The sequence below is a fragment of the Alligator sinensis genome, unplaced genomic scaffold, assembly GCF_000455745.1.
Source record: "Alligator sinensis unplaced genomic scaffold, ASM45574v1 scaffold971_1, whole genome shotgun sequence".
NCBI classification, from domain to species: Eukaryota; Metazoa; Chordata; order Crocodylia; family Alligatoridae; genus Alligator; species Alligator sinensis.
The window spans coordinates 333,179-356,929 of NW_005842559.1; the positions used below are offsets into that span (position 1 = coordinate 333,179).

The following is a 23,751-nucleotide window of genomic DNA, read 5'->3' on the forward strand; positions in this document are numbered from 1 at the left end:
CGGACTGCACTCACAGCTGTGGAAATAAGGGGTAACTCTATGAGACGTCATGAACTGACATCCAGGTACAGCCAGTGTAAACCTGAAGTGACTACACTGAAGGCCACAGGCCAGTCCCTCATCCCACCCTCTCCCACCCTTCCAGGCTGGCATAAATCAGTAGTGCAGCTCCGCTATTTTTGGTGGTGCTCTGTTGATATACACCAGCCAATAACTTGGCGCATTGTAATTTTACATTGTATTGATCAAGACATCTGGTTCATTTGCCATCCCGGTTCTGGGGATCTGACCTAGGCATACAGGGGCAGGGCGTGTCTTGGCTGGTGCTCTCTGTATGGCTCAAACCAGCCAACCTGAATCTCCAAGCTCAGCCCCTTTCCACTTGCCTTTGAAGCAAAGCTCATTTCTTCCAGGTCAAGTCCCCAGCCAGAAATTCAGCTGTAGCTTTCGGTGTCTGGAGTGAGGCTGCTTGTATTATGCTTGCAATTCTCGCAGATGTTCACCAAGTTTTTGTGCTTGAGCAATGCAAATACATACCTATGGCATACACAGCTTTCACTACACACCTACTCACAGAGGCATCAATACAGTACACTCAGCCAACCTCCATACTATGATACCCATGCATGCAGTCCTCTATATATGTATACTACACATCTGTCATGCTAGATACTAGGGCTGTAAGAAATTTCACCAGCTGTTTCGTTTTGATGTTGTTATGACTCATTTTGAGCTCGAAATTAAAATGACATTGAAATGAAACGAAGGGCTTTGAAACAGCCTCAAAATGAAATGAGTGCAGTTGAAATGTTTCGAAAGTTTTGAAATGTTTCGAGTTTTGAAGCTGAAGCTGGGAAACAGAAAGTAAGAAAAGGGAGGGGGAAGGAGTGTTCTCATATTGACTGTGTGCTTGGCCAGTGACTGTAATCCTTCCCTGAGGTCCCTTCCAATCCCAGTGCTCTGGGGGAGGGATGCAAAAACAGCATAAAAAGCAGCATTGTTTGAATTGGCCTGCTTTCTGCCTTGGGGTCTGAAAGTTACTGAACTATCTTCCAGCAGCTCAGGAGCATTAGACAACAAAGGCTACTACTACCATTGATTTGATTTCCTACTTGCTAGCCTAGCAAGTGGGATTCCACAATACTTTTTGCTTTCTTTCTAGACCCTTTTATTATTATATTCATTGATTTATTCTTTTCAATTTCATAATTATATTGGATATTACACTATCGAATTTATATAGGAAGGCAGATACATTTATATATTTTTATTTCAGTACATTTATATCTTGTGGCATATTACGCTATAGAGTTTATATAGAAAGGCAGATACATATATTTTTATTTCTATACATTTATGTCTTGTGGCATATTACACTATGGAATTATAGGAATGCAGATACATTTATATATTTCATAAAAACAAGATACTATGAAACACACCATGAATCATAGTGGAAAGGCAGCTGGCAAGCCTTCAGGGAGGGGCGGAAGAGGGGGCAGAGGGAGAGGTGTAAGTCCTCCTCCCTCCCCTCCCAAACTGAGACAAAGAGTTTCTGTACCTAGGAGGTTGATGAAGTGCAGTTCATAGGCTCGTCTGTGAAAAGTCGTTTGTAAATTGCCTTTGAGGATCAGGCCTGAGAGATTGGAGACAGGTGGTGTTCTGTTGTTGTCTTTGATAGATTTTCAGTGTGCACTCATTCTGGTACGCAGTTGTTGCTTGGTGTCTCCACATATTTTCCATCAGGGCACTTAGTGCCCTGATGGAAATATGTATTGTATTGTGAAGATATCTCCATACGGGAGTTAGTGTTGGTAGGTTTTGCATGTCTTGCCATGGCATGGCCTTGATCCATTCAGTGTGTTTTGGGCTGTAGGAAGTTGGCTTCTGGTGATGAGGTTAGTGAGGTTCAGTGCTTGTTTGAATTTACAAACACACACAGACCAACTGCAGGTGCTTCCTCAGCCTAACGAAGGGCTTTTCAACCCAAAAGCTTGCTAAGATATATTTCTCTAATTATTCAATTGGTCTGCTAAAAGATTCCACATTAGATTGGCCCAAAGGACCTTGTCTGCCAGTGCCATGTCCTCAGACCAACATCACTACCACCTGACCAGAAGGATGCAGGGCCCTGGGCACATCTAAGTCCCAGGGCTGGCAGGGAGAGTTCTCTGGCAGCTGCTGGAGGAGAAGCTCCTGCAGGAGAGGAGAGAAAGGCTCTAGGCTGTGACAGTTTGGCTGCCTGAGATGCTACTGGTACTACTCTGCAGCTGCTCACTAAGTTATTATTTTACCTGTTGTCATTTAAAGTAGTGGACCGGACTGAGGCTGAAGGGGAGGAGGAGACCTCATTGGGGCACACTACCATGTCATGCAGAGGCCCCAGCACCAGTGAGGGCGCATCTTAACACACACAGTGTTACCCAAGTCATGAGTTTTGTTTGTCAGGAGCCTGAGGTGCAGTTTCCCAGAAACCTGTGCACCTATCTCTTTGAAACCTAGCAGGCTTCATGGCCTCAGCAGGGCCTAGCATTACTGCAGTTTTCACCCCGCTGTGCCTTAACATGCACATCCTGCAGTTTTCACCATGCTGTGCCCTAACATACACACGTGACACAAGTTTTGCTTGTCAGCAGCTTAAGGTGCAGTTTCCCAGAAACCCCTGCACCTATCTCCTTGACACTTGACAGGCTTCATGGCCTCAGAAGGGGCTACCATCCCTGCAAGTTTCATCTGAATCAGACAAGAAATGACAAAATTATAGGCAGTTTCGTGCTTCCCCATTATAGTCTATGGGTGAAATGTTGAAACAGCGTAGAAACTGCAAAATATTTTCTACGAAACAAAATGGAACGGTGCTTTCAAAACAAAATTAAACTTGAAACGAAATGCTGTCCCATCGAAACGGAAATTGAAACGAAATGGTGCTGTTTCACGCAGCCTACTAGATACCAAGATACCCACGGACCTTGCATCCACGTGCTGGACAGACCAGTACATTCCATGCTCCACAGAGGTATGTGTATCACACGTGCTGCATGAATGCACGCATGCCCACACGTGTATCAGACTGAGGAGGCAGTGTGTACGGGGTGAGACAGCAGCCCCAGAAGCAGAAGTTTTAGAGCTCCCAAATTGGATTCTGTAGCACAGATAATGAACTGCATCAGCTCATCCACACAGCTCCACATTCCCAATGGCAATGAATTACAAGAGCAAATGCAAAATCCCATAAATGAGTGAGTGGCATCTTTCTAATGAGGAACATCTGAGAGTTACACTGACACTTGCACATATACGTGTTATGGACAATAAGCAATACATGTACACACACATATTTTATGCACGCCTTTGGCATGCACATGGTGAATATATTAGGCACCACTGCACACACAGGTCATGAACAAAGGCACTACACTAACCCACATGTAAACATACTCTAGCACATGGGTACCACACCTCGTGAAGGGTGCACATATGTTTTCACATGATGCTAACAGCATGTTTACACTGTGTATCCCCTTGAGGCCAGTCCTGAGCAGGCCCTGTGCACCCTCTTCTGCTGACACACTCTGACCCCAGGAATGCATCTGGAAGGCTGCGCCAGGCTCGTCCCCAGTGGCTGCTCTTAACCATGCCGAGTCTCAAGAGCAGCCACTGGGAACAGCCCTGGACCGACAGTTTAGAGTGTGTGAGTAGGGCATGCTTAGGGATGATGCAGGCATGACATACTGTCTCCACAGTGTCCTGCTTGCAGCTGGCCTAAGAGAACAGAGAATAAGGCCTTGGGAGGAAAAGGGATCTAGCTAGTAGAGCTCTACACCAGGGATCAGGAAGTTGGAAGACCATCTGACACTGTATGGCAGAGGTAGGCATCCCCTGCCATGCAGAACCCCCAGTTTCTATTTGTGAATTGTTCCATCTTGGAAGAACCATTGTCCTGTTGGTAGTTTTGCGATGCTGTCTTTTTGGGAGGAACTGGAGCAAGTAGCAGGAGAGTTTGCCATTTAGCTTGATTTTTCTGATTCTTGAGGCAGAATTGTACTCCGGGAAACCAGATTTTGGTGTTTGAGCTAAAGTTCCTAAGAAAGGCAATAGATTGTACTCACCGTTCAGGATCAGCTCTGTTCAAGGACTGCTATATGTCATGTAAGTAAACAAGCTGCACCAGGCTGCACATCACTGATGCTCCTTAAGCAGCAGGCTGCTTTGTAAGGTTGTGATGTCTGCAGCTGCTCAACAAAGGACTGCTGGGGCAAAATCAGAAGTTGGATGTCCCATCAGTGAGAGTGGGTGAAAACACCTGGGTGAGGAGGGATACACTGAGCAGGGGCAGTAGGAACTGATTTTGCCTCTCAGATTTGATATAAGGTCCGTTTATTTCCCAGTACATAGATACTGTCCATTGTTCAGGGACCACTTTGTCCTACTAGGCTCTTGCTAGTTGTTGTCTCTAACTGTGTACATCCATTGTAAGTAGAGCTGGTCAAATGTATTTTTCTTGAAATGTGCTGGGTTTTTCTGTCAGAAGTGAAATATTTCATGGAGGCTCAGGAGTTTTGACAAGGTTTTGCCAGGAAGGTTTCTGAGATCGAGGGCCATCTGGTCACTTGGGTGAGAGAGAGTGCACAGAATTGAAAAGTTGACTTTTTTTTAGCAGAAAAGGGACATTTTGACACTATTCCATTTCACAAAAACACTTGGAAAGCTTTGTTTTTTGTTCCAATGCTGAATGAAACCTCATGATTTGTTGCAAAATGGAGTTGTCATCCTCAGGCCAACTCTGACAGTCTGCTCATGGGTGCTGTTTTGTTGTGTGCACCATACACAGCACACACCACAATGCGGCCTAGATCACAATTGGCCCTTAGAAGCTATGCGACATGTATTGTAGATGAGAGGAGGTGGTGGTCAAGACTGATGGAGCACTGGTATTTCAGTAGTGGGACCATTCAGACTGGGGCTGTGGATAGAAGCTAGGGGGATTTGGCAGAGCTGCGTATGGAACACGAGGACTGGAACGGCAGGGTGAGCTCCCAGTCAGGTTTGGGAATAGGAACCACTCTCATAAGAAGATATTAGAGTGTTTATGTACTGTCCTCATACAGTATGTCTCATTCAAGCCCTTTACAGTTCTGCAAGAAGTGCTCTGATGCTGTTGATGTTACAAGGCTTATGTGTTTGCTTAACTTCTATTTATTCATCTGGATTTCCTGGCACCCAGTTCAGTTATTCTACAGGAAATCCCAAAGCAGGCAGACTGGGGCTTAGCATTTGGCCAATTGAATTTAAAATAAAATGTCTTCCCTTGAGTTTGATTCTTGGAGGAAAAGCAATATAACAAATAACATGGCTGCAGGGGCTATTTCTTTGCTTTGCAGCGTTTTGCTGTGCATGGACAGCATTGGTGACTAAATTAGAAAACCGCAGTGTTTGAAATTTTGCATTTCTTTGGGGTTTTGCAAAAATGATCAGATGTCATAGAAAACTTTGCCTGCTCATATGGAAATGCAAACATCCAAGGTAGATACTTTTGAGTGAATCCTCCATCCCTAGGCATTTTGCTTTGGTTTCAGGAACTGCAAATGAGCTGCTTGCACCAGAATATACAGAAATTTGGCCTTTCATATGTTTCAAGGCAAAAGCCCTTTTCATGAAAGTTCTGCCCCACTACACTAGGCTCTGTGGCCTTGTCAAGTTTCACTTCCCTGTTAAAGTCAGAGTAGATGATCCCAAAGTTCCCTTGCGGCGATATGACCTAGGAATCTCTAATCCCAGCAGCTGTTGCCTGTACTACACTGGCACCTAGCAGCTGCATCCTAAATGAGGCCCTTGCTGTGCAGTAGGTGCTGTACTGGCAAATGATAGTCAACAGCTCCTTCCTTGGAGAGCAGGCAGCACCTCCACACCACATTCCCAGACCTCTTTTGATAGAGCTAGGGCTAGAGCCCCCAGCGGTGATGAGGACCCCCACCTGGTCAGGGACAGAGACTGCAGTAGCAACCAGGTCTCCTGTCCTCTGCACCAGTGCTGTGTTCACTAGCCCATGCTGACTGCCACGTGAGCACGGCCACTTGGTTCTCCTGTGCCCACCCCAGGCTGTTGGGTTTTCCTTTCCAGCTGTCCCGGGTCTGTGGCCACACTAAAACGGAAATTAAAATAGTCATGAAATCGGCTAGATAGTGTCTCCGAGGGCTGGTCACCTGGAAGACCAGGTGGGGTTCACTGCTGATGAAACCAGTCTGCCCCACCCAGCAGCACTCAATGTTAGTTCAGAAGGCCCCAGCTCTGTGGGCCATTGGAGAGGAAGGCAGACTCATAGCTAGTAAAGCTGGCAGGACCCAGGCTTCTCATTTGGTACCCTCTCCCAACCAAACCCCCACAGCCTGCAGCTGGATACACATTCACTCATGCTTCGAGCCACTTGGGACATTCCCACAGGAATGCATTGAGGGGAAATGCTGTTTTCCATTTACCATCCAGCTCTGAAGTGACATATACCCCATGCTGCAGACAACAGAAGGGGATTCTCCCTTAGTGCAGTTGTCAGGGGCTGTGCATTTGGCAAAGATGGAGCTGAGCCCTATCCCTGGCTTGCCCTTCTGCAGTGCCAGGTGACAAGGGGCTGGTGACACTGTTGTCTTCCCACATGACCAGTGGGAAACAGGCTGAGAAAAGGATCAGAAGCGAAGTACAGTGGATGTCTCGTTCCTCCCCTCCTGAGCAGTGATCCCCAGGCCAAGTCATGGTGCTATTTATAATGCAGGAGGAGACTGTCCTCTAACTGAACGCACAGCACAACACACACTCCACATGCCACCAGCTTAATTTATAACTAGGATAGAGGCCTGTAATAGTACGGATTTAAATTTACGGCCATACGCAGCTTGTGAAAGGAGCATATTTAGCGATTGCACCAGAGCGGAGTTTAAAAATAAAAGCCGGGAGCTAATTTAAGGCCAGGCATTACCTATTCCGATGCCATCGGGAGGGCTCTGCGGCAGCATGAGGCAGGGAAACTAGTGCTGGCCGTTAGCTCCAAGCGCACTCTGGCCCCAGTACCGTGGTGAAGTAGTTAGAGTAGGGGTGTATGAGGGTGCTCGGAGATCATGGGGTTCTGGAGTTTGCTTGGGGCCACATCTCTGATCCTCTGCTCTAGCTGCTAGACAGCAGGCACCATTCTGGTGATGTAGGATTAGTGCTGTGTGAAATGGGGCTATGAGAGCAGAGAGTGAGACCTTGGAAGAGAGACGAGGCTTTGTCCTGGCCTTGGGAGGAAGAAGGCTCTGGCTAGTAAGGCTCTGAACCAGGGGTCAGGAAGCCACAAGATTCCCATTTGCCACTGCTGTCCTCTTCTCTGGGCCATACCTCGGTTTCTCCATCTGTACTTTTGCAGTCTTGCCTGGAAGGCCCACCCCAGCCAGGGCCCTGTTGTTCTTAGCACTGTACAGCCTGCGAGAGGACAGCCCACTCCCCTAGCTCAGGGTGCTGCAGCATGAGCAAGAGCCAGGACAAGACAAATGTCAGCTTTGTCCCTGCCTCCTCTCAAACAAGGCATCTGCTCCTCAGATGGACACTGGTGATCCTGCCTTCCCCTATGAAGGGGAGGGAACCTGCGCCTCAGAGGAGGAGACACTGAGGTGGGCAGGTGAGAGAGTACCAGTATTTCCAGCCAGACCAGGCATCCCTGGCATGTCAGGGGTGTGTGTTCAGTCTCTATAGCAGGGTGTATAACTGTATTCAAAGTGAGATGCAGTTATTAAACACGACTCAGCTGGTGCAAGCGCAACCTCTGGCGCATCCCAGAGGGACCCAGGAAATAAATTACCCACTTACAGAATGTAATTGGTGAGGGATTAAAAATCAATAGGAAGGAGAGTGCAAGCTAGCTGCTTCCACCGGGCTCCAGAACACAGCACAGTGCAGAAGGAACCTGGCTGGTGTTGAGGCCACCCCCTTCAGACTCCCCCTCCTGGATCTGCATCCCCAAACCCTCTCCTAGCCCATCCTCCTGCCACCTCCCAACACAGCTCTCTCCAGAGCACGCTGGCAGCCTCTTTAACCAAAGGACTCACAATGTTTCCTGGACAGAGTGTGCTTGTGGCCTAGCCTGGCAAAGCATTCAGCCTCAGTGCTAGATGTGCCAGATTAGGATTGAAGGGTTAGGGTCCATGGAATCATAGAGCCATAGAAATTAAGGGCTGGAAGGGACCTTGAAAGATCATCAAGTCCAGCCCCCCTGCTCTGGGCAGGAATACTGCCGAGATCAAATGATCCCAGCAAGGTGTCTGTCCAGTCTCCTCTTGAAGACTTCCACGGTTAGGGACTGTACCACCTCCTTGGGAAGTCTGTTCCAAATTCTGGTCACCCTTATGGTAAAGAAGTTCTTCCTTACATCCAACTTGAAACCAACCTCTAACACTTTATGGCCATTGTTCCTTGTCCTCCCGTGGGGCTCCCTAGTGAACAGTTTTTCTCCCAGCTCCCGATATTCACCCCTTACATACTTATAGATGGCCACCAAGTCCCCCTCAGTCTTCTCTTCCCCAGGCTGAACAGTCCCAGATCCCTTAGTCTTTCCTCGTAAGGGTTATCCTCCAGGCCCTTAATCATTCTTGTGGCCCTTCTCTGGACCCTTTCAAGATTCTCCACATCTTTTTTCAAGTGCGGCACCCAGAACTGGGCACAGTACGCCAGCTGGGATCTCACCAACACCGAGTAGAGAGGAAGTATCACTTCCTTAGCCCTGCTCACAATGCATCAGCTAATGCATCCCAGTATACTATTAGCTGTGTTGACTACAGCTTTTCACTAGTGGCTCATGTTCATCCTGTGATCAATCATAATCCCGAGGTCCCTTTCAGCCATCATGCTGATCAGAACATCTCCTTTTAAGCTATATACATGTCGCTGGTTACTTCTCCCCAGATAAAGCACTCTGCATTTATCCTTATTGAATTGCATCTTGAACTCCACCCACCTTTCCAGCTTGTCTGGGTCCACTTGGATCCAAATCCTATCTCCTAGCATGTCCGCTTTTCCCCATAACTTAGTATCGTCCACAAACTTGGCCAGCGTGTTTTCCACATCCTCATCTAAATCGTTGTTAAAGATGTTGAACAGCACGGGGCCAAGAACCAAACCCTGCAGGACACCAATGGCCACCACCTGCCAAGACAATGCAGACCTGTCCACTAGCAATCTCTGGATTTGACCCTTTAGCCACTTCCCAACCCACCTGATCATGGACTCTGCCAGCCCACAATTCCCCAATTTTTATATAAGAGCATCATCAAAGATCTTTTTAAAATCCAAGTATATGACATGAACCGCATCTCCCACATCTAAGTGGTTCATTATTCGATCGTAGAAGGAGACGAGGTTGGTCAGACACAACTGGCCTGCAACAAAACTGTGTTGGCTATCCTTCAGCATCAAGCCTTCTGCCAGTCTCTCACAAATGGATTTCATGATATTTTTTCCCAAAATGTTACCGGGTATCAAAGTCAAACTAACTGGGCTGTAATTTCGTGAATCCTCCCTCCTTCCCTTCTTAAAGACTGGCACAACATTGGCCCTTTTCCAGTCATCCAGGACCTCTCCCAAGCACCACAAGTCTTCAGATACCTTTTCCAATAGTCCCACAATGACTCCAGCCAATTCCCTCCGCACTCTCAGGTCCTGCCAACTTGCAGACATTCAGCCACTCTCTGTGCTTCCTCACGAGTTCAGCATTGACCATTGGTTGGCAATCACCCCTCCTGCATCCATCCAATATCTGACCAGGTGGGTGTCCACCATTTATATGCAGGAACACCAATGCAAAGTATTCATTAAAGAGTTCAGCTTTCTACTGATTGTCTGTTATCAGCTGTCCTGTCCCATTTTGCAAGGGCCCCACATTTCCAATGGTCTTCCTCCTGCTCCCTATATACCTAAAGAAGGACTTGTTGTCCTTGATTTCAGTCACCAGCCTGATCTTGGTCACCACCCTTGCCTTCCTTATCCTCTCCCTACAAATACAGGCTATAATTGTGTATTCCTCCTTGGTGACTACCCCTTGTTTTCACTGTCTGTAAGCCTCCTTTTTCTTTTTTAAGCACTCTTTGACTCCTCTGGTAAGCCAAGGGGGCTTCCCAGCCCCTTTACCACCTTTCCTACATACAGGAATGGACCTTTTCTGCATTCTGAGGATCGTTCCTTTGAGGAACGACCACTTCTTGAACTTCCTTCCCTTCTAGTCCCTCTTCCCATAGGGTCTCTCCCACTATTTTCCTAAACTCATTGAAGTCAGCCTTCCTGAAGTCAAGACCTCTGCGCTACTGGCTGACTTCCCTGCCCTACGATGGATAGTGAATTCTGTCATCTTGTGATCACTATCTTCCAGATTATCTTCAATCCTCAGATCTCCCACCAGGTCATCTCGTTTGGCTAGAACCAAATCCAACAGAGCCTTCCCCCTGGTTGGCCCGTTCACCTCCTGTACTAAATAAACTTCTTCCATGCAGGTCGAAAACCTACATGACCAGTCAGATCTGGCCAAGTGCTCCTCCCAGCAGATGCATCAGGGTAATTGAGGTCACCCATGACAGCCATGTCCCTTGAACATGCAGCCTCCATCAGTTCTCTGGAAAATTCAAGATCCAGCTCCTTTTCCTGGTGTGGCAGTCTGTAGTAGATGCCTACCATCAAGTCCCCTTCTCCTCGCCCCCTTGCCCCCCCAAACCTTAACCCACAAGGTCTCAGGTTGCCCTTCTGTTAAACCAATGTGGATCTTCAAGGAGGCATATCGCTCCTTTACATAGAGAGCTACACCTCCTCCCTTCTTCCCTACCCAATCTCTTCTGTGCAGCCTGTAGCCCTCTATGCATATAGCCCAGTAATGTGAGGCATCCCACCGGGTCTTCATTATTCCAACGAGATTATATTCCCTGTTTGCTAGCAGGGGTGCCAGTTCCTCCTGCTTATTCCCCATACTCCTAGCGTTTGTGTACAGACACTTAAGTCCCCCAGTTCCCCGCTGCCCCGACATCATTCCTGCCTCTCGACACCTCCCTGACCACACTCTACGTCCTTCCTGCTTGGCTGTCCCCCAGCTTGCATTCGCTTCTGCACACCCATTCACTGATGCACCTAGTGTAAAGCCCTTTCCAGCAACTCACCCATCCTGGAAGAAAACTGTTTCTTCCCCCTTGGTGTGAGGTAGATGCTATCTCTTCCCAACAAGCCCTTATCCCGGAACAGCGTTCCATGATCATAGAATCCAAAACCCTCACTGTGGCACCATCTCCTGAGCCTCCAGTTGACCTCCTTAATACAACTGTCCCTCCAGAGACCCTGGCCGCAGACTGGGAGGATGGAAAAGAAAACCACCTGCACCCCCAGCCCCCAGAGCCCTGTAGTCACTCATTACCCGCCCAAGGTTGTTCTTGGCTGTGTCATTCATGCCCACATGGATGAGCAGCATGGGGTAGTGATCAGAGTGCCGGATGAATTTTGTAATTCTCTCCATTACATCCTGGATACAGGCCCCCGGAAGGCAGCAGACCTCCCATGTGAAGGGATCCGGCCGGCAAATGGCACCCTCTGTCCCCATCAGGAGTGAGTCTCCCACTACCACTACCCTACATCTCCTCTTCTGGACAGGAGCTTGCCTCCTTTCCTCCTGTGGAACAAATCCCTCCGGTCCTTCCTCCACCAGTGGTGCAAGGACTGGTGGAGGAAAGATCAGAGGTCCAGGCCACATTGCTGTCCATTCCACATCTACTAAGGGATTTAAGGCCTGGTGAAGGCTTGGAGTCTATTATGGGCACCTAAGGATACCCCAGGGTCTGTCAGTGCCCAGCAGCCTCAATCAGAAATCCCCTTCGTATCCATTCAAATCAAGCCCTGCCTTCTCTCTGCCCCCAAGGGCATCGTACTGTGTTACAGGAAAAACAGCCTTTGGTCCCTTTAGCCTAAGAGCCTGCCTCTAGCCCTGCTGGATCAGAATCTTTGGTCTTCAGATCTAGCCCCTGGCCTGTCCAGGTCACATCACTGGCCTTTGTGTTCAATGCTTCAGAGGGAGGTGATGTTTTAAAACCCTGTTTGATGGCCCCTAGCCCACTATAGTGCACACAGGGGGCAAATTCCTCCATAGCACTGTGGAGACAAGGGCAGGGCTGCCTTGAAAATTGAGGATTTATGCTGCTTATCCCTGCCAGGCAGGTTGACACATGCTTTTTTGGGTAGCAGGCTCTAAATCTCTGTCTAAGAATGCAGGACTTTTCTACTGAAACCCCCAAGGATCTGGAGTGAAGACTAAATACCGTCAGTGCTTGGTCATGACAGAAGGCAGCCTAGATTGCTCCAACCTGACTATCACTGGGAAGGAAGGGGTATCAGTGTGCCAGAGGGACTAGGGAACTAGGATGCAGAAGGTCCTCTAGGGAGAGCAAAGCATAGCTGAGCTCAGGGAGGAGGCATGGGTAGAGCCCCTTGTAGTGTTATTGCTTTTCAGCTCCTGGCAAAGACAACCCTCTGATGGGGTGAGTTTGGACATGCAGTCACAGGCTGTGCACTCTCTGGGGATGGGGGTGGAGACTCCTCCAGTTTGCATTTATCCCCGTAAATAAGTTTTCTGGATCTGGAAGGGAGGAGAAAGATGTCCAACCAGTACGTAGGAGCAGCAGTATCTGTCTGCTGGACTGTGCAGCCCTGAGTGCAGGGCACCTCCTTGGGTAGCAGCAGGCAGGTCAGGCTGGCAGCCCATTGAGCCTTCCCATAATTTAGAATGAAGCAAGCAACGGTTGTGGTGGCTGCTTCATGGGGGCTCGTTAGCCCAACTCAACCCCACAGACTCCAGTGAGTCCCCTACTACTGGGCGTTCTCTGTAGAGGTTTGCAGAGATGTCCATGAGGGCTAGTTATCTGGGCATGTCCACACGCACCTGCAGGACAAAGGCACATGCCATTGGCAGTGGGGTGGGGGGTACATTGTACAGGCAAATGACACATTCAGCTCTGAGGCTGGGGACAGGGGTATGGGCAGGCATTTCTTTATCTTTCAGAGCTGCATGTATTTATCCTTACAGTCCTGTGTGAAGTGGGGGCAGGGTGGTTATCCCCTTTATAAAGATGGGACCAAAGAGTCTAGGTCACTTGCCCACAGAGCTATAGCGAGCTCATTCAGCACTAGGGGGGAGGGAGGGCAGCAGTGGCAGAGCTGGGCAGCAGCAACCCATGGTGCCAGCTCCCTGGGACACCCCGCCCCCACCCCCTGGGCCCCATTTACCCCCCCCACCCCAGATATACTACTAAGCACAGGACAGCACCTACTGTGAGGAAAGATCCTGGGAGAAGGGGAGCATCATTCCACTTGTCCCCCACTCCCCTCATCCCCCAGATGCAGTGCTATGCTGCCCATCTCCTATAGCCAAATGGCTGCCCCTACCATGGTAAGGACTTCTGGTGCCCCATCATAGTTCACACCTGAGGCTGGTCCCCTCCCCTGTTGTGCTACCGCTTGCCCAAGGGCACACAGCAAGTTTGTGGCAGAACTGGGCCTCCTGAGTCCCAGCCTAGCACCCTAACCAACGCTTAAGGGCTTGCCTGTGCATGGAGTTAGCCCAGAACAGCTATTCCTCCTGACAGTCACCCCAGGCCAGAATATCCTTCATGTTCTGACAAGCTCTGCTAAGACGCACGCCGCGGTCCCCGTTTGAGGTTACCTGCAGTCCAAGGACAGGCAAAGGAAGAAAGCCTGGGAGGTGGAGAGCAAAGCCAGAGCATGGAGCTGTCAAAGAAATTTAAACCAGGCCGAATCGTACAGCTCAATAGAAGCCCAGCTCTTATAGAGATGGTTTATGTTTAACTAGACAATATATGAGCCCTATTCCCTTAACTAATTTTCCCGGTGCCTTAACAGACAAAGCATTAATCGTCTCCTGCCATTATTTATTTATTTTCCAGGCCACACTCTGACAGGGCACCTTATTTTCTTTGTCAAATGCCATTAGCGCTCAGCCCGGCCATACAGGCCGCAGAAGACAGATGCTGGTAATAATCATGAAATTCTCATTATTTACCCTCACTTCTATCGTGTTTAAGTTATTTATGTCCCTTGGGCATGGCCAGAGACTGTGGGTTATTCTGATAGTCAATCATAAAAATGCAATTGTTGTTACTTAATAGTCTCTCTGTCTCTCTCTCTTTCCCCGCTCACCCTCCGCTGCCCCCCAGCTGTGCTCCACCTCACCCTGCATGGTCTGACTGGTTGGCTGGGATGAGTGGAATAACTTAGTACATGAAGGGAAGGTAGCACTGGCAGGAGGCAGGCACCGTGAGAGGTTCCCCTGGGGCTCTGAGCTATACCAATGCACCTCTCCTTATCTCATCGCCCTCCTAGTCCAGTCCTGAGCTCTCAGCTCTGTCGGTGCCTCTCACCCCAACACACAGCCCCTTCAAAGAGGCGGTTCATTTGAGCCATGCCCTCCTGGGCACTTGGTCGAGACTAACGACCTGATTTTCTTTCCAAGAAGGAAATCTCTTGCTCTTCCCACGAGTGACCCACTTCACTCTCTGCAGTGTCCTTTTCTTTAAAGGGGGGTAGAAGCTCAGGAGTGGCCTGTTAGCCTTGTATGGTCTTTCCTTATCAGCTGTCCTTACAACCACTACACACCTATGCTATCCTTGCCAGACTCAGCTTGCTTCTCTAGGCTGAAAGAGGAGGTCAGCCTGCCTAGTCCATACATCACTTTCCTTTCATCCCAGAGCAGAACAAAGTGTTGAAACTTCCTGCGAAGCAAAAACTTCCAGTACATTTCAGTTTGATGATACCGGAATGATTTTACAGTCAAAGTGCTTCATTTCAATGGCACTCTTCCAGATACTTTTTATTCTACCATAGAAAAGTCAAAAGGAAGCTTTTTGATTGTTTTCTGTTGAAAATTAGGCTGAAAGCACATTTCTGTCATGTTTTAGTGTTGTCAAATCAGGTTTATCCAGCAGTCCCTGTTATTGGAAAATGTACGACCAGCTTTAGAGGTCCTGGGGCACTAACGACCATAGACCTGGGTTGATGTTGAACTAAAGGCTCCATGGCCACTGTCTAACCCTTATCCACATTGCTTCTTGTTTACTTAACACACCACCCTCTTTATAGTGCCCTCCCTGGGCACAGAAACAAGGAAGCAAGGAGGTTTAGGTCTGAGGTCTCTTGGAGGCATCTTTGACTTCACCTTCACCGGAGAGAGTTCGTTATAGACCCACAGGCTTGTCTGCAGTTAAGTGTCTCTGAAATGTTTCCCTGTGCAGTGAGAACAAGCACTGGGAAAGTCACTCTTTATTTGTAGCTGTCCAGGCTGAGATCAAGCAGTAAAATATCTTGCTTCAGGACAGATGATCCTCATGGTGTATGCTTGTGTGTGTGTGGAGGAATAGCAATGCACCCCAAGTAGAGCTGCACCAAAATCTTCCAACTAAACATTTTTCCTTTGGAAAATGGCATTTCAGTGTCCTGAAATCTTGGGGTTGGGGGGGAGGAGGGGGAGGGCAGCAGTGGTATGCTAATTTTGACCAGATTTGTTTAGAAAATATTATCCAAAGAAAGTGATGTTGTAGCTGTGATGATTCAGGAAATAGGCAAGAGGCAAGGAGTTTTTTGCATGATATCTTTTATTGAACCAACTACATGGTTGGGGTAGACCTAGACAAGCTTTCGAGTGCAATAATGCATTGCATTTGAAAGCTTGTCTGCGTCTATCCCAACCATGTAGTTGGTCCGATAAAAGATATCACCCACAAAAATCCTTGCCTCTCATCAAAAGGAAGTCATTGTGGCAGAGTCAAAGCAGAATGTTTTCTCATTTTCAGAACATCATGTTTCAGTCTTTCAGTTCAAAATGTATTGTGCTTTGTATCATCAACACTAATTGTTTAAGAAGCTTGAAGGTGATTCCAAACTTTGTAATTGACCCAATGTGAAACATTTTGAAAATTTCACTTTGTGGTAGATTTTTGACATTTTGTTCCAATTCCAAATGAAAACATGATTCAAAAGATCAGAATTTCTTTTGAGATGGGAAAGGCATAATCCTGACTCCTGCCCTGCCCTCCACCCCACCCCACCTCTGCCCCATCCCAGCCACACGGAGAACAGGGCACAACTGGTCAGATACAATCTTTGCCTGTTGACCACTGCCAGAGATGAAGCATTAGGGATGGAGCCAAATAATGACATTCCAATACCACACCCCAACCCCATTGCCAAAGCTATCCCACTCATATAGAATGGGGAATAATCTGAAATAACCAGAGTGTACAGTGAGGCCATCAGAAAGCAGACCAATACAAGCGATATATTAATCTTTCTGTTACCAAGCCTTTCCGTCTAACTTGCTCCAAGACTTTGTCCAAAGCCCCAACAGAACTCGCCAACCAGGTAAACACATTGTGTTGACTCTTGCAAGTCCTGCAATATGTCATGTTTCTCTTAAATCCCCAGTTCCTGGAGTCAAGGGATGATGGGAGAGGTCTTGGCTTTCATTAAAAAAAGATTCAGGGTCTTTACCCTTGGTGCTAATGGACAAGAACCTAGCAAGGGGATCTGAGCAGGCCCTAAAGGTTCTGAAACCAGAAGGTCCATGAGAACCCTTAGTGTATTATGCATTAAAGCTCATTAGTTTTAAGCCAGTCTCTTCATTTTGGGGGGAACTAGCCTCATGGATTTTGAACATTAAGGCATATTAAAGCAATTTAGGCATGCATCTACACATGGATGGACTAATGTGCGTTAAGGCACATTAAATTCAGGCGCGAATAGCTAAGTCGCATTAGCACACGTGCAGATGCGCTAATGCATATGAATGCAGTGTGTATCCATTGACGTATACTGAGTTAATGTGCATTAGCGCATCTACGCATGTGCAAATACAACTTAGCTATTTGCATCTATATTTGATACGTGCTTTATGCAAGTATCAAATTTAGGCTCACATAGCCTTAAATTGCCATTTTTAAGGCACATTAGGGGCACACACATGTAGGCATATGCCCTCAATGAGCCTTAAAAATGGTGACTTTAGGCTAAGCCCACTTAGAAGAGGCACATTTAGACATGCCCTGGGAGTCTGCAATGATGTTTCATGGGCATGGAATAATGGATGGGCTGCAGGTTCCCAAGGATTAGAAACCAGCCAGCCATCCACATGGATGGATCACATCAAAATGGGATGAAAGAGATTTTATGAGGCAGTAGTCATAGAGATGCTGTATGTAGCCTCTGGCCGTGGTCCTTAAGGTCTATGTGATACAGTACTCCAGAACAGGTGCATGTTTGCAATGCTCACAGGCTGCCCCTTGTCCAGTAGCCTCACCAGCACACCTTCTGCACACTTGGTCCACTTGCTAATGGAGTGTGGCTTGCTTTTAGAAGACAGGAAGCTCTTCGTGGGAATGCTGGGGAAGCAGCAGAGCGAAGATGATGTCCGGCGGCTGTTTGAGCCCTTTGGACAGATCGAGGAATGCACCATCCTCAGAGGGCCTGATGGAGCCAGCAAAGGTGGGAGACAGATCCAGCACTATCTGAGCACTGGTTGGAGGTTGTTGGGAGTCATCTTATCAAGCATAAATGTGACATGGCTTGGGCCAGAACTCCAGGCTCTGTGAATATTGGTGTTTGTGGAAAAAGAGAGCAGCACATGTGTTCATAGCAGGAGGACTGTATTTTCTATGGGGTGGGATACAGCTGTGTGAGAGGTGCTCCAGGCACCCAGATGGATCATCATGGCAGCCTCTGCCCAGGGCACAGGAAGGTGGTCATGGATATGGTCAGGGAGAGCTGGGCAGGGTAATGGCTGATATAGTCCAGCTCCCTGAGCCAGGGGCGGTTGGGGAGCTCTCAGGCAACCATGCCAGACACAGGGGTCAAACTGAGGGCCTAAGGTGGGGTAAAGGGAATGGCTTGGTGGGTTGGTGAGTTCTGAGCAGAGGCCAGAGCATGGAGCAGTGGTGGCAGAGCTGGAGTCCCAGAGGGCAATAGCAGATTGGAGTGGGGCAGAGTGGGTAACTGGCCTGGCACTGGTCCTTGCTGTGTCTCTCAGTGGAAGCAATTGGCTGTCACCTGCCCTTGGAGAAGAGCTCCCTTTGCACCATGGACAGAACCTGCAGGACTGAGCACTTCAGGCCCAAATCAAGCAGTCACAGTACACTCCTGCCATCCCTGGGGGATGGAGCTTGGATCCACGCAGATGCAGCTGTTGCCATCAAAGACTGGAGCAGGAACCGTGACACACTTGGGCGTAGAGTCTATCCCAGGACTCCAGCCCAGTGTATGACTACCTGCCACCACACCCCTGTTTTCTCCAGCCAATGCCTGAAGGTCCACTTCATCCCCTCCCATGTATCCCTAATAGCTCCATGCTCAGGGTACTCCAGGGACCATCCTCTAGACACTGGTCATGGGGGCTAACTACCCAACAGAATGTATGCATGTGTGCTCCACACACACACACACACACACATACACAGAGGATTTGAGAGCACCACTGAAGCCATGTGTGCGCCACACACACACACACGGGCTTTGAGAGCACCACTGAAGCCGCGTGTGTGCCCCCCACACACACACACACACACGGGCTTTGAGAGCACCACCAAAGCCGTGTGCGCGCCACACACACACACACACACACACACACACACATGGGCTTTGAGAGCACCACTGAAGCCTCCATCCAGCTCAGCCTCGTCCTTGTCTTCCTCCTCCATTCCAAAGCCAGCACTGACATCCTCCCTCGCGCCTAAGGATTTCAGAGTTCCTTGCAAGTGTTAAGAGTTACCTGTGCCCTTGTACAGGTGGGGTCACAGGCCTGAGCACATGTTCTCCTCCACAGTGAACTGCTTCTCTTTGTCTGGCTTCCAAGCTGACAACATGCTTTCCTTTTCTTTCCTAGGATGTGCCTTTGTAAAATATGGGAGCCATGCAGAGGCTCAAGCAGCCATCAACAGCCTTCACGGCAGCCAAACTATGCCGGTAAGTGCCAGAGCTAGAGCTGGAGGGGAAAAGCACTTGGGGTTTCCTTCCTTTCCACAAGTGAGATCTGTGGGAGCTGTCCATTGGATCCAGATGAGAGCTCAGCCTGGAGTCCAGTCCAATCCATGGGCCCACTCCAGTGCAAACCCACTGAACTGACAGGTTTCAGACAGGGGTGTCTGAAAGGGGAACTTGCTGTAGTGATTCATGGACTGTTTCTAGTTCATACCTGCTCAGCTGGGCTGCGATTCCATCCCAAACTCACCTGCTTCTGCCCAGGTCCTGAGGGCAGCCCCTAAGAAGAGGCAGGTTCCACACAGAAGAAGAAGCTGGAACCACACAACAGGTTCTGCCGGAAGAGTCAATTGGGCCAAAAGGCCCGTTGGTCTGAGTCAAGTGACAGGCTGAATGAACTCCAGGGAACAGAGTTAGAGAGGTCCTGCTTAGTCCCACCTAGCCCAAAGCCCTCTGGCCAGTGCAGGGAAGTGCAGGTGAGGTTTCCCTGTGCTGCATTGTTAATGTACTTCAGTCCTGAAAGAAGGAACCTGTTGCTACCCCACTCCTGTGTCCCCCTCACCCGTGTGTGCACTGGCAGCTTGGCCAGCTGCCACCATCTTGACCTGCACCATCTCCTCTCTGCCAGTGCTCCTCAGTCCTGTCTTGCAGCTCTCCCTGATACTGCAGCCTTGGACCTCAATTAAGCAGACTCTTGGAGTGGGACAGGCTGCTTTTCTGATGTAGGAACAGATCTCCCAAGAACTGAAGAGAGAACTGCAGAGGCCTCTATTCTAAGTCAGGATTTGAAACCCAGCCTTGAGAGGGGGCACGTTTAGGTGCAATGCCTCACGTCCCTGAATCCTGGCAGGCAGCTGGGCTGTGACGTTCCCAGGCACACATTTGGCCATTTTGATGTAGCTGACTTGGCTGACCCTGGGTGCTAGCTTTAACATTCAGTTCTCTCTCATCTTTTGCTGTAATTCTAAAGACAGGAAAAAGTTGCTCAGAAACCTGGAAGGTCCCCACAGTCCCCCCATAGCTCCAAGGGCATAACCTGCTTCGTCTCACAGTGTTCTTGGCAGGAAACTGCCACAGGGTTGTAGTCTCAGGAGGGGTAGAAATGGGCACTCCCACTGGACGTGCTCTCTCCCTCCCTGCCCAAAGCACAGAGCTTTCTCCTTAATCCAATCACCAGCTAATTTGATCCTCCCTTTAATTGGATCAAAATCTCAAGGATCAAACAATTTGTTGTAAAATAACACAAGGTCCATCCTTTTGTTTTGATCAGTGTTGAGCTCTCCAGGCAGGTGGTAGGGGATAATTCAATCACTAGCTGGAGAAAGTTGCCATTTAATTAACAATGAAGGTCAAAATTCTGAATGAGAGAGAAAGGAAACAGAGTCCAGAGAACAGCCATGATTATAAAAGACGACTATAATTAAACATTGCATTGATCAGCCATTGCTATCGACAACCTGGGCCAAGTTTATCCCTGGGGTGACTCTAGCAAAGTTGGGGTAGAATCACTCTGGAAATGAATTTGCACAAATGTCGTGAGGCGAGTTCTGAGAAACAACCTGGCAGGTGCAGGATAAACAAAATCAACTGCTCATATAAATTAAAGTGATTGGAGCCTGCAGTGGAGAAGGAAGAGGACACCTCCCTGCCCTCAGGACTTCCCAGGCCTGGCCTGAGCTAAGGTGACTACATTTTCAGACCAGAATACTCTTCTTGCAATGCATTTTAAAGTCACAAAGTATTCATGCAAAAAAATAAAGGTGCAGGGTTTCTTTCATAAACGTTTGCTTCTGATTCACCATTCCTAATTTTCAGAGGGGAGGATTCTTTCCAATAAGAATCTGAATAAGCGCATCATGAAACACTGGGTTACTATAAGTCGCCTTCACTCCAAGCAAGACAGCAGTACAGATAGTATCAGCATTCATTTGACTTGTCTTCATTTTAGACGCTGTTCATCACACTGACTGCTCATTCTGCTGGCCTGTTTGTTCCTTTTTATTCTGCTCAGTGCAATGCATCACGAACAAATAGTTTCTAGATATTAAAATAACCCCTGTACATGTTGATTGAGGCATTGAAATTCTGGGATGTTTCAGGTGTCCTGAAATAAATTCCTAGGACATCATATACAAAGCAAGAGAGAAAGAAAGAACAAATAAACGAACGAGCCAGGTTGAGAAAACAGATGGTTTAAATTAGCATAATTCTATTGACTTCCGTGCAGCTATGCTGATTTACACCAGCTGAGGAACTCTCTCTACCCAACACAGAAGAAGAAGTTCAGATCTAACAAATAGTTAATAAAACAACCTAGTATGGAGTAGATGTATGACAGTTACCATTAGATGTGTTGTGTTAATCACTAACAGTTATAGGCCCCTGCAAACCAGTGCTCATGGGCACAAAGTGATGCCACTGTTCTTTCTCTTTCTCCTAGGGCGCCTCCTCCAGTCTGGTGGTGAAGTTTGCAGACACAGACAAGGAGAGGACCTTAAGACGGATGCATCAGATGGCAGGACAGCTGGGGATCTTCAACCCAATGACTATCCAGTTTGGAGCCTATGGGGCATACACGCAAGCGGTAGGAGATGCTGCTTAATCAGATGGAGAATTAAATGTCCACTGGAGATGTGGAGTCATCTTGTGTGGGTGCCCTTCTCAGAATGAATGGGGATCCGTTCATATAGATTGCACTTACCCTAACTTGAGGATGCCCACAGTAAATTCTTAGTGATAGAGTGGCCTGATGTTAGTGAAGACCCACGTTATTAAGCAATAAGGTTCAGTGCCCCCTGCACATGTCAGCTGGCCTCCCCACCCTTTTGGAAAACATATGACACAAAACAGTGCTGGCATTCACCACCTTCAGCCATGATCAACACTTGCTACCCACTAGAAAACAGTGGCAGGCCAGCAAGAGAAACACCCACTTCCTACAAGCTCATGGTGCTAGAAGCTGAAAAACTTGACTAATGGCTTTTCACGTAGGAATTTTCTCTGGATTTTTTTTGTGGCTGCTGTCTTAAGTGGCATGTATAGGCATAAATAGCAGGCGTGGATAATCAAATCCCAAATGTCCCCTCCACCCCCGACATTTAAGTCATGTCAAGACTGTATTGAAATACCGATCAGTCAAAGTCACCATATTCTCATTCAAGGCCGAAACAAAGCCCGCACTCGAACCCACTGAGCTATTGCTATTGAAATGCGCTTGCTATTGAAACCATCCTACAAATCAGCAGTGCCTTAAAGCTATAAGGATATCTCCAAAACTGCTATATGTTTTGGGTCAATTTGGCACCGTGGTTCTGCAGGTCTTTACTCGTGAGAAACCAAGCGTGGAATAGCAGGGCAGATAGAAGCATTCATAAACACCTGCCCAAACAGTGCTTGGTGTCACAACCTCTCTCACAATGTTTAATTGTATCTACTCAGTAAATGAGAACCTGGTACAAAGTGTTGAACTCACATAGAGCAGAGCACAATAGGATGATATTTGATGTAGCACCTTTCATTCTGAAATGCTAGATTAGGCTCTGTACAGCAGACACTCTGGGTGAACTCGCTAGCCTTTTTTTAATATAAGAGGTCAGACTCAATGATCACAATGCTCTGTTCAGGCCTTAAGATCTATGAATGTTATGCTTTCCAAAGTAACAAGCTTGATAATAGCAATGCATTGCCTGCAAGTAAGCACTTTACAATAGGACACACGATGCCTGAGATCTGTTTGACCCAGGGACGGAGTGCTGGCAGTGGCACTTTTCCAAATGAGCAATTTGTCTGGATACGTCTGGCTGGAAAGCCACCAGAGACAGCCAGAAAATAGGACCTCAGTGTCACCTCTTATCTGAAGGTTCTGCATTTCTAGCAAGGCAGCAGCAGGCTCTCTCTCTTTCCAGTACTGCAGGTTAGTGTGAATATTTGGTATAAGCCCAAGTCCTGCTGTGGCAGCTTAATCCACTTCTTGCTGGCCCAGAGACAAGAGCGCTGCCAATAGAGCCATACAGGCTGAAAGGAAAACACCTGCCTTGCTCAGTCCCACCCGGACAATATTTTCTTGAACGTCATTAGGCTGCTCAAAAACAAGCCAGGAAACAAACAGACCCAGATCCAGAGCCCACCCACTGTCTCCTTGAGGTTTACAACCAGAGCTAGGATCCACACAGCATGGAAAACACCCCTTCTCTCTTTAATTAATCTATCCAAAGGGCATCAATAGCTCAGGCCCCTCTCTGCTGTACCCAAGACACTGCTGTAGCCAGCAGCGATGAAGACAGCTACACAGGAATCACTAATGGTTCATAGGCCCAAATGAGAGAAGCTAATTGACTCTTCCCTCTTTCTCCCCTCCCTTCCTCTCTCATTTTCCTTTGCCCATCCATCTCTCTCTCTCTCTCTCTTTCTTTCTCTCACTCACTCACTTCCACTCCCTCCCTCTTTCCTTCTTTCTTTCCTTAAGATAATGCAGCAGCAGGCAGCCCTGATGGCTGCAGCACAAGGGACCTGTCTGAACCCCATGGCAGCCATCGCCGCCGCCCAGATGCAGCAGATGGCAGCCTTCAATGTCAGCGGGCTGGTGGCTGCGCCTATGACCCCCTCATCAGGTACTTGTCACCCAGTGCTGCATGAGTGCCCAGAGGCACATTGGGAGTATGGAAGATGTAGAGGCCTGAGAATGGTCAGTGATACTGCTTTTCATGTATAGGGCGCCTGTCCCCT

At 48.2% G+C, this 23,751-nt stretch overlaps 1 protein-coding gene across 1 annotated transcript in view; it reads left to right on the top strand.

The window, feature by feature from the left end:
* Positions 1-23,751, top strand: part of CELF6 (CUGBP Elav-like family member 6) — a 193,421-nt gene that overhangs the window by 129,334 nt on the left and 40,336 nt on the right. Inside the window, exons 4-7 of the mRNA XM_025214009.1 lie at positions 17,410-17,538; positions 18,932-19,011; positions 21,467-21,610; positions 23,492-23,636. Coding sequence (XP_025069794.1) covers positions 17,410-17,538; positions 18,932-19,011; positions 21,467-21,610; positions 23,492-23,636 — 498 coding nt within the window. The remainder of the gene's footprint in view (positions 1-17,409; positions 17,539-18,931; positions 19,012-21,466; positions 21,611-23,491; positions 23,637-23,751) is intronic.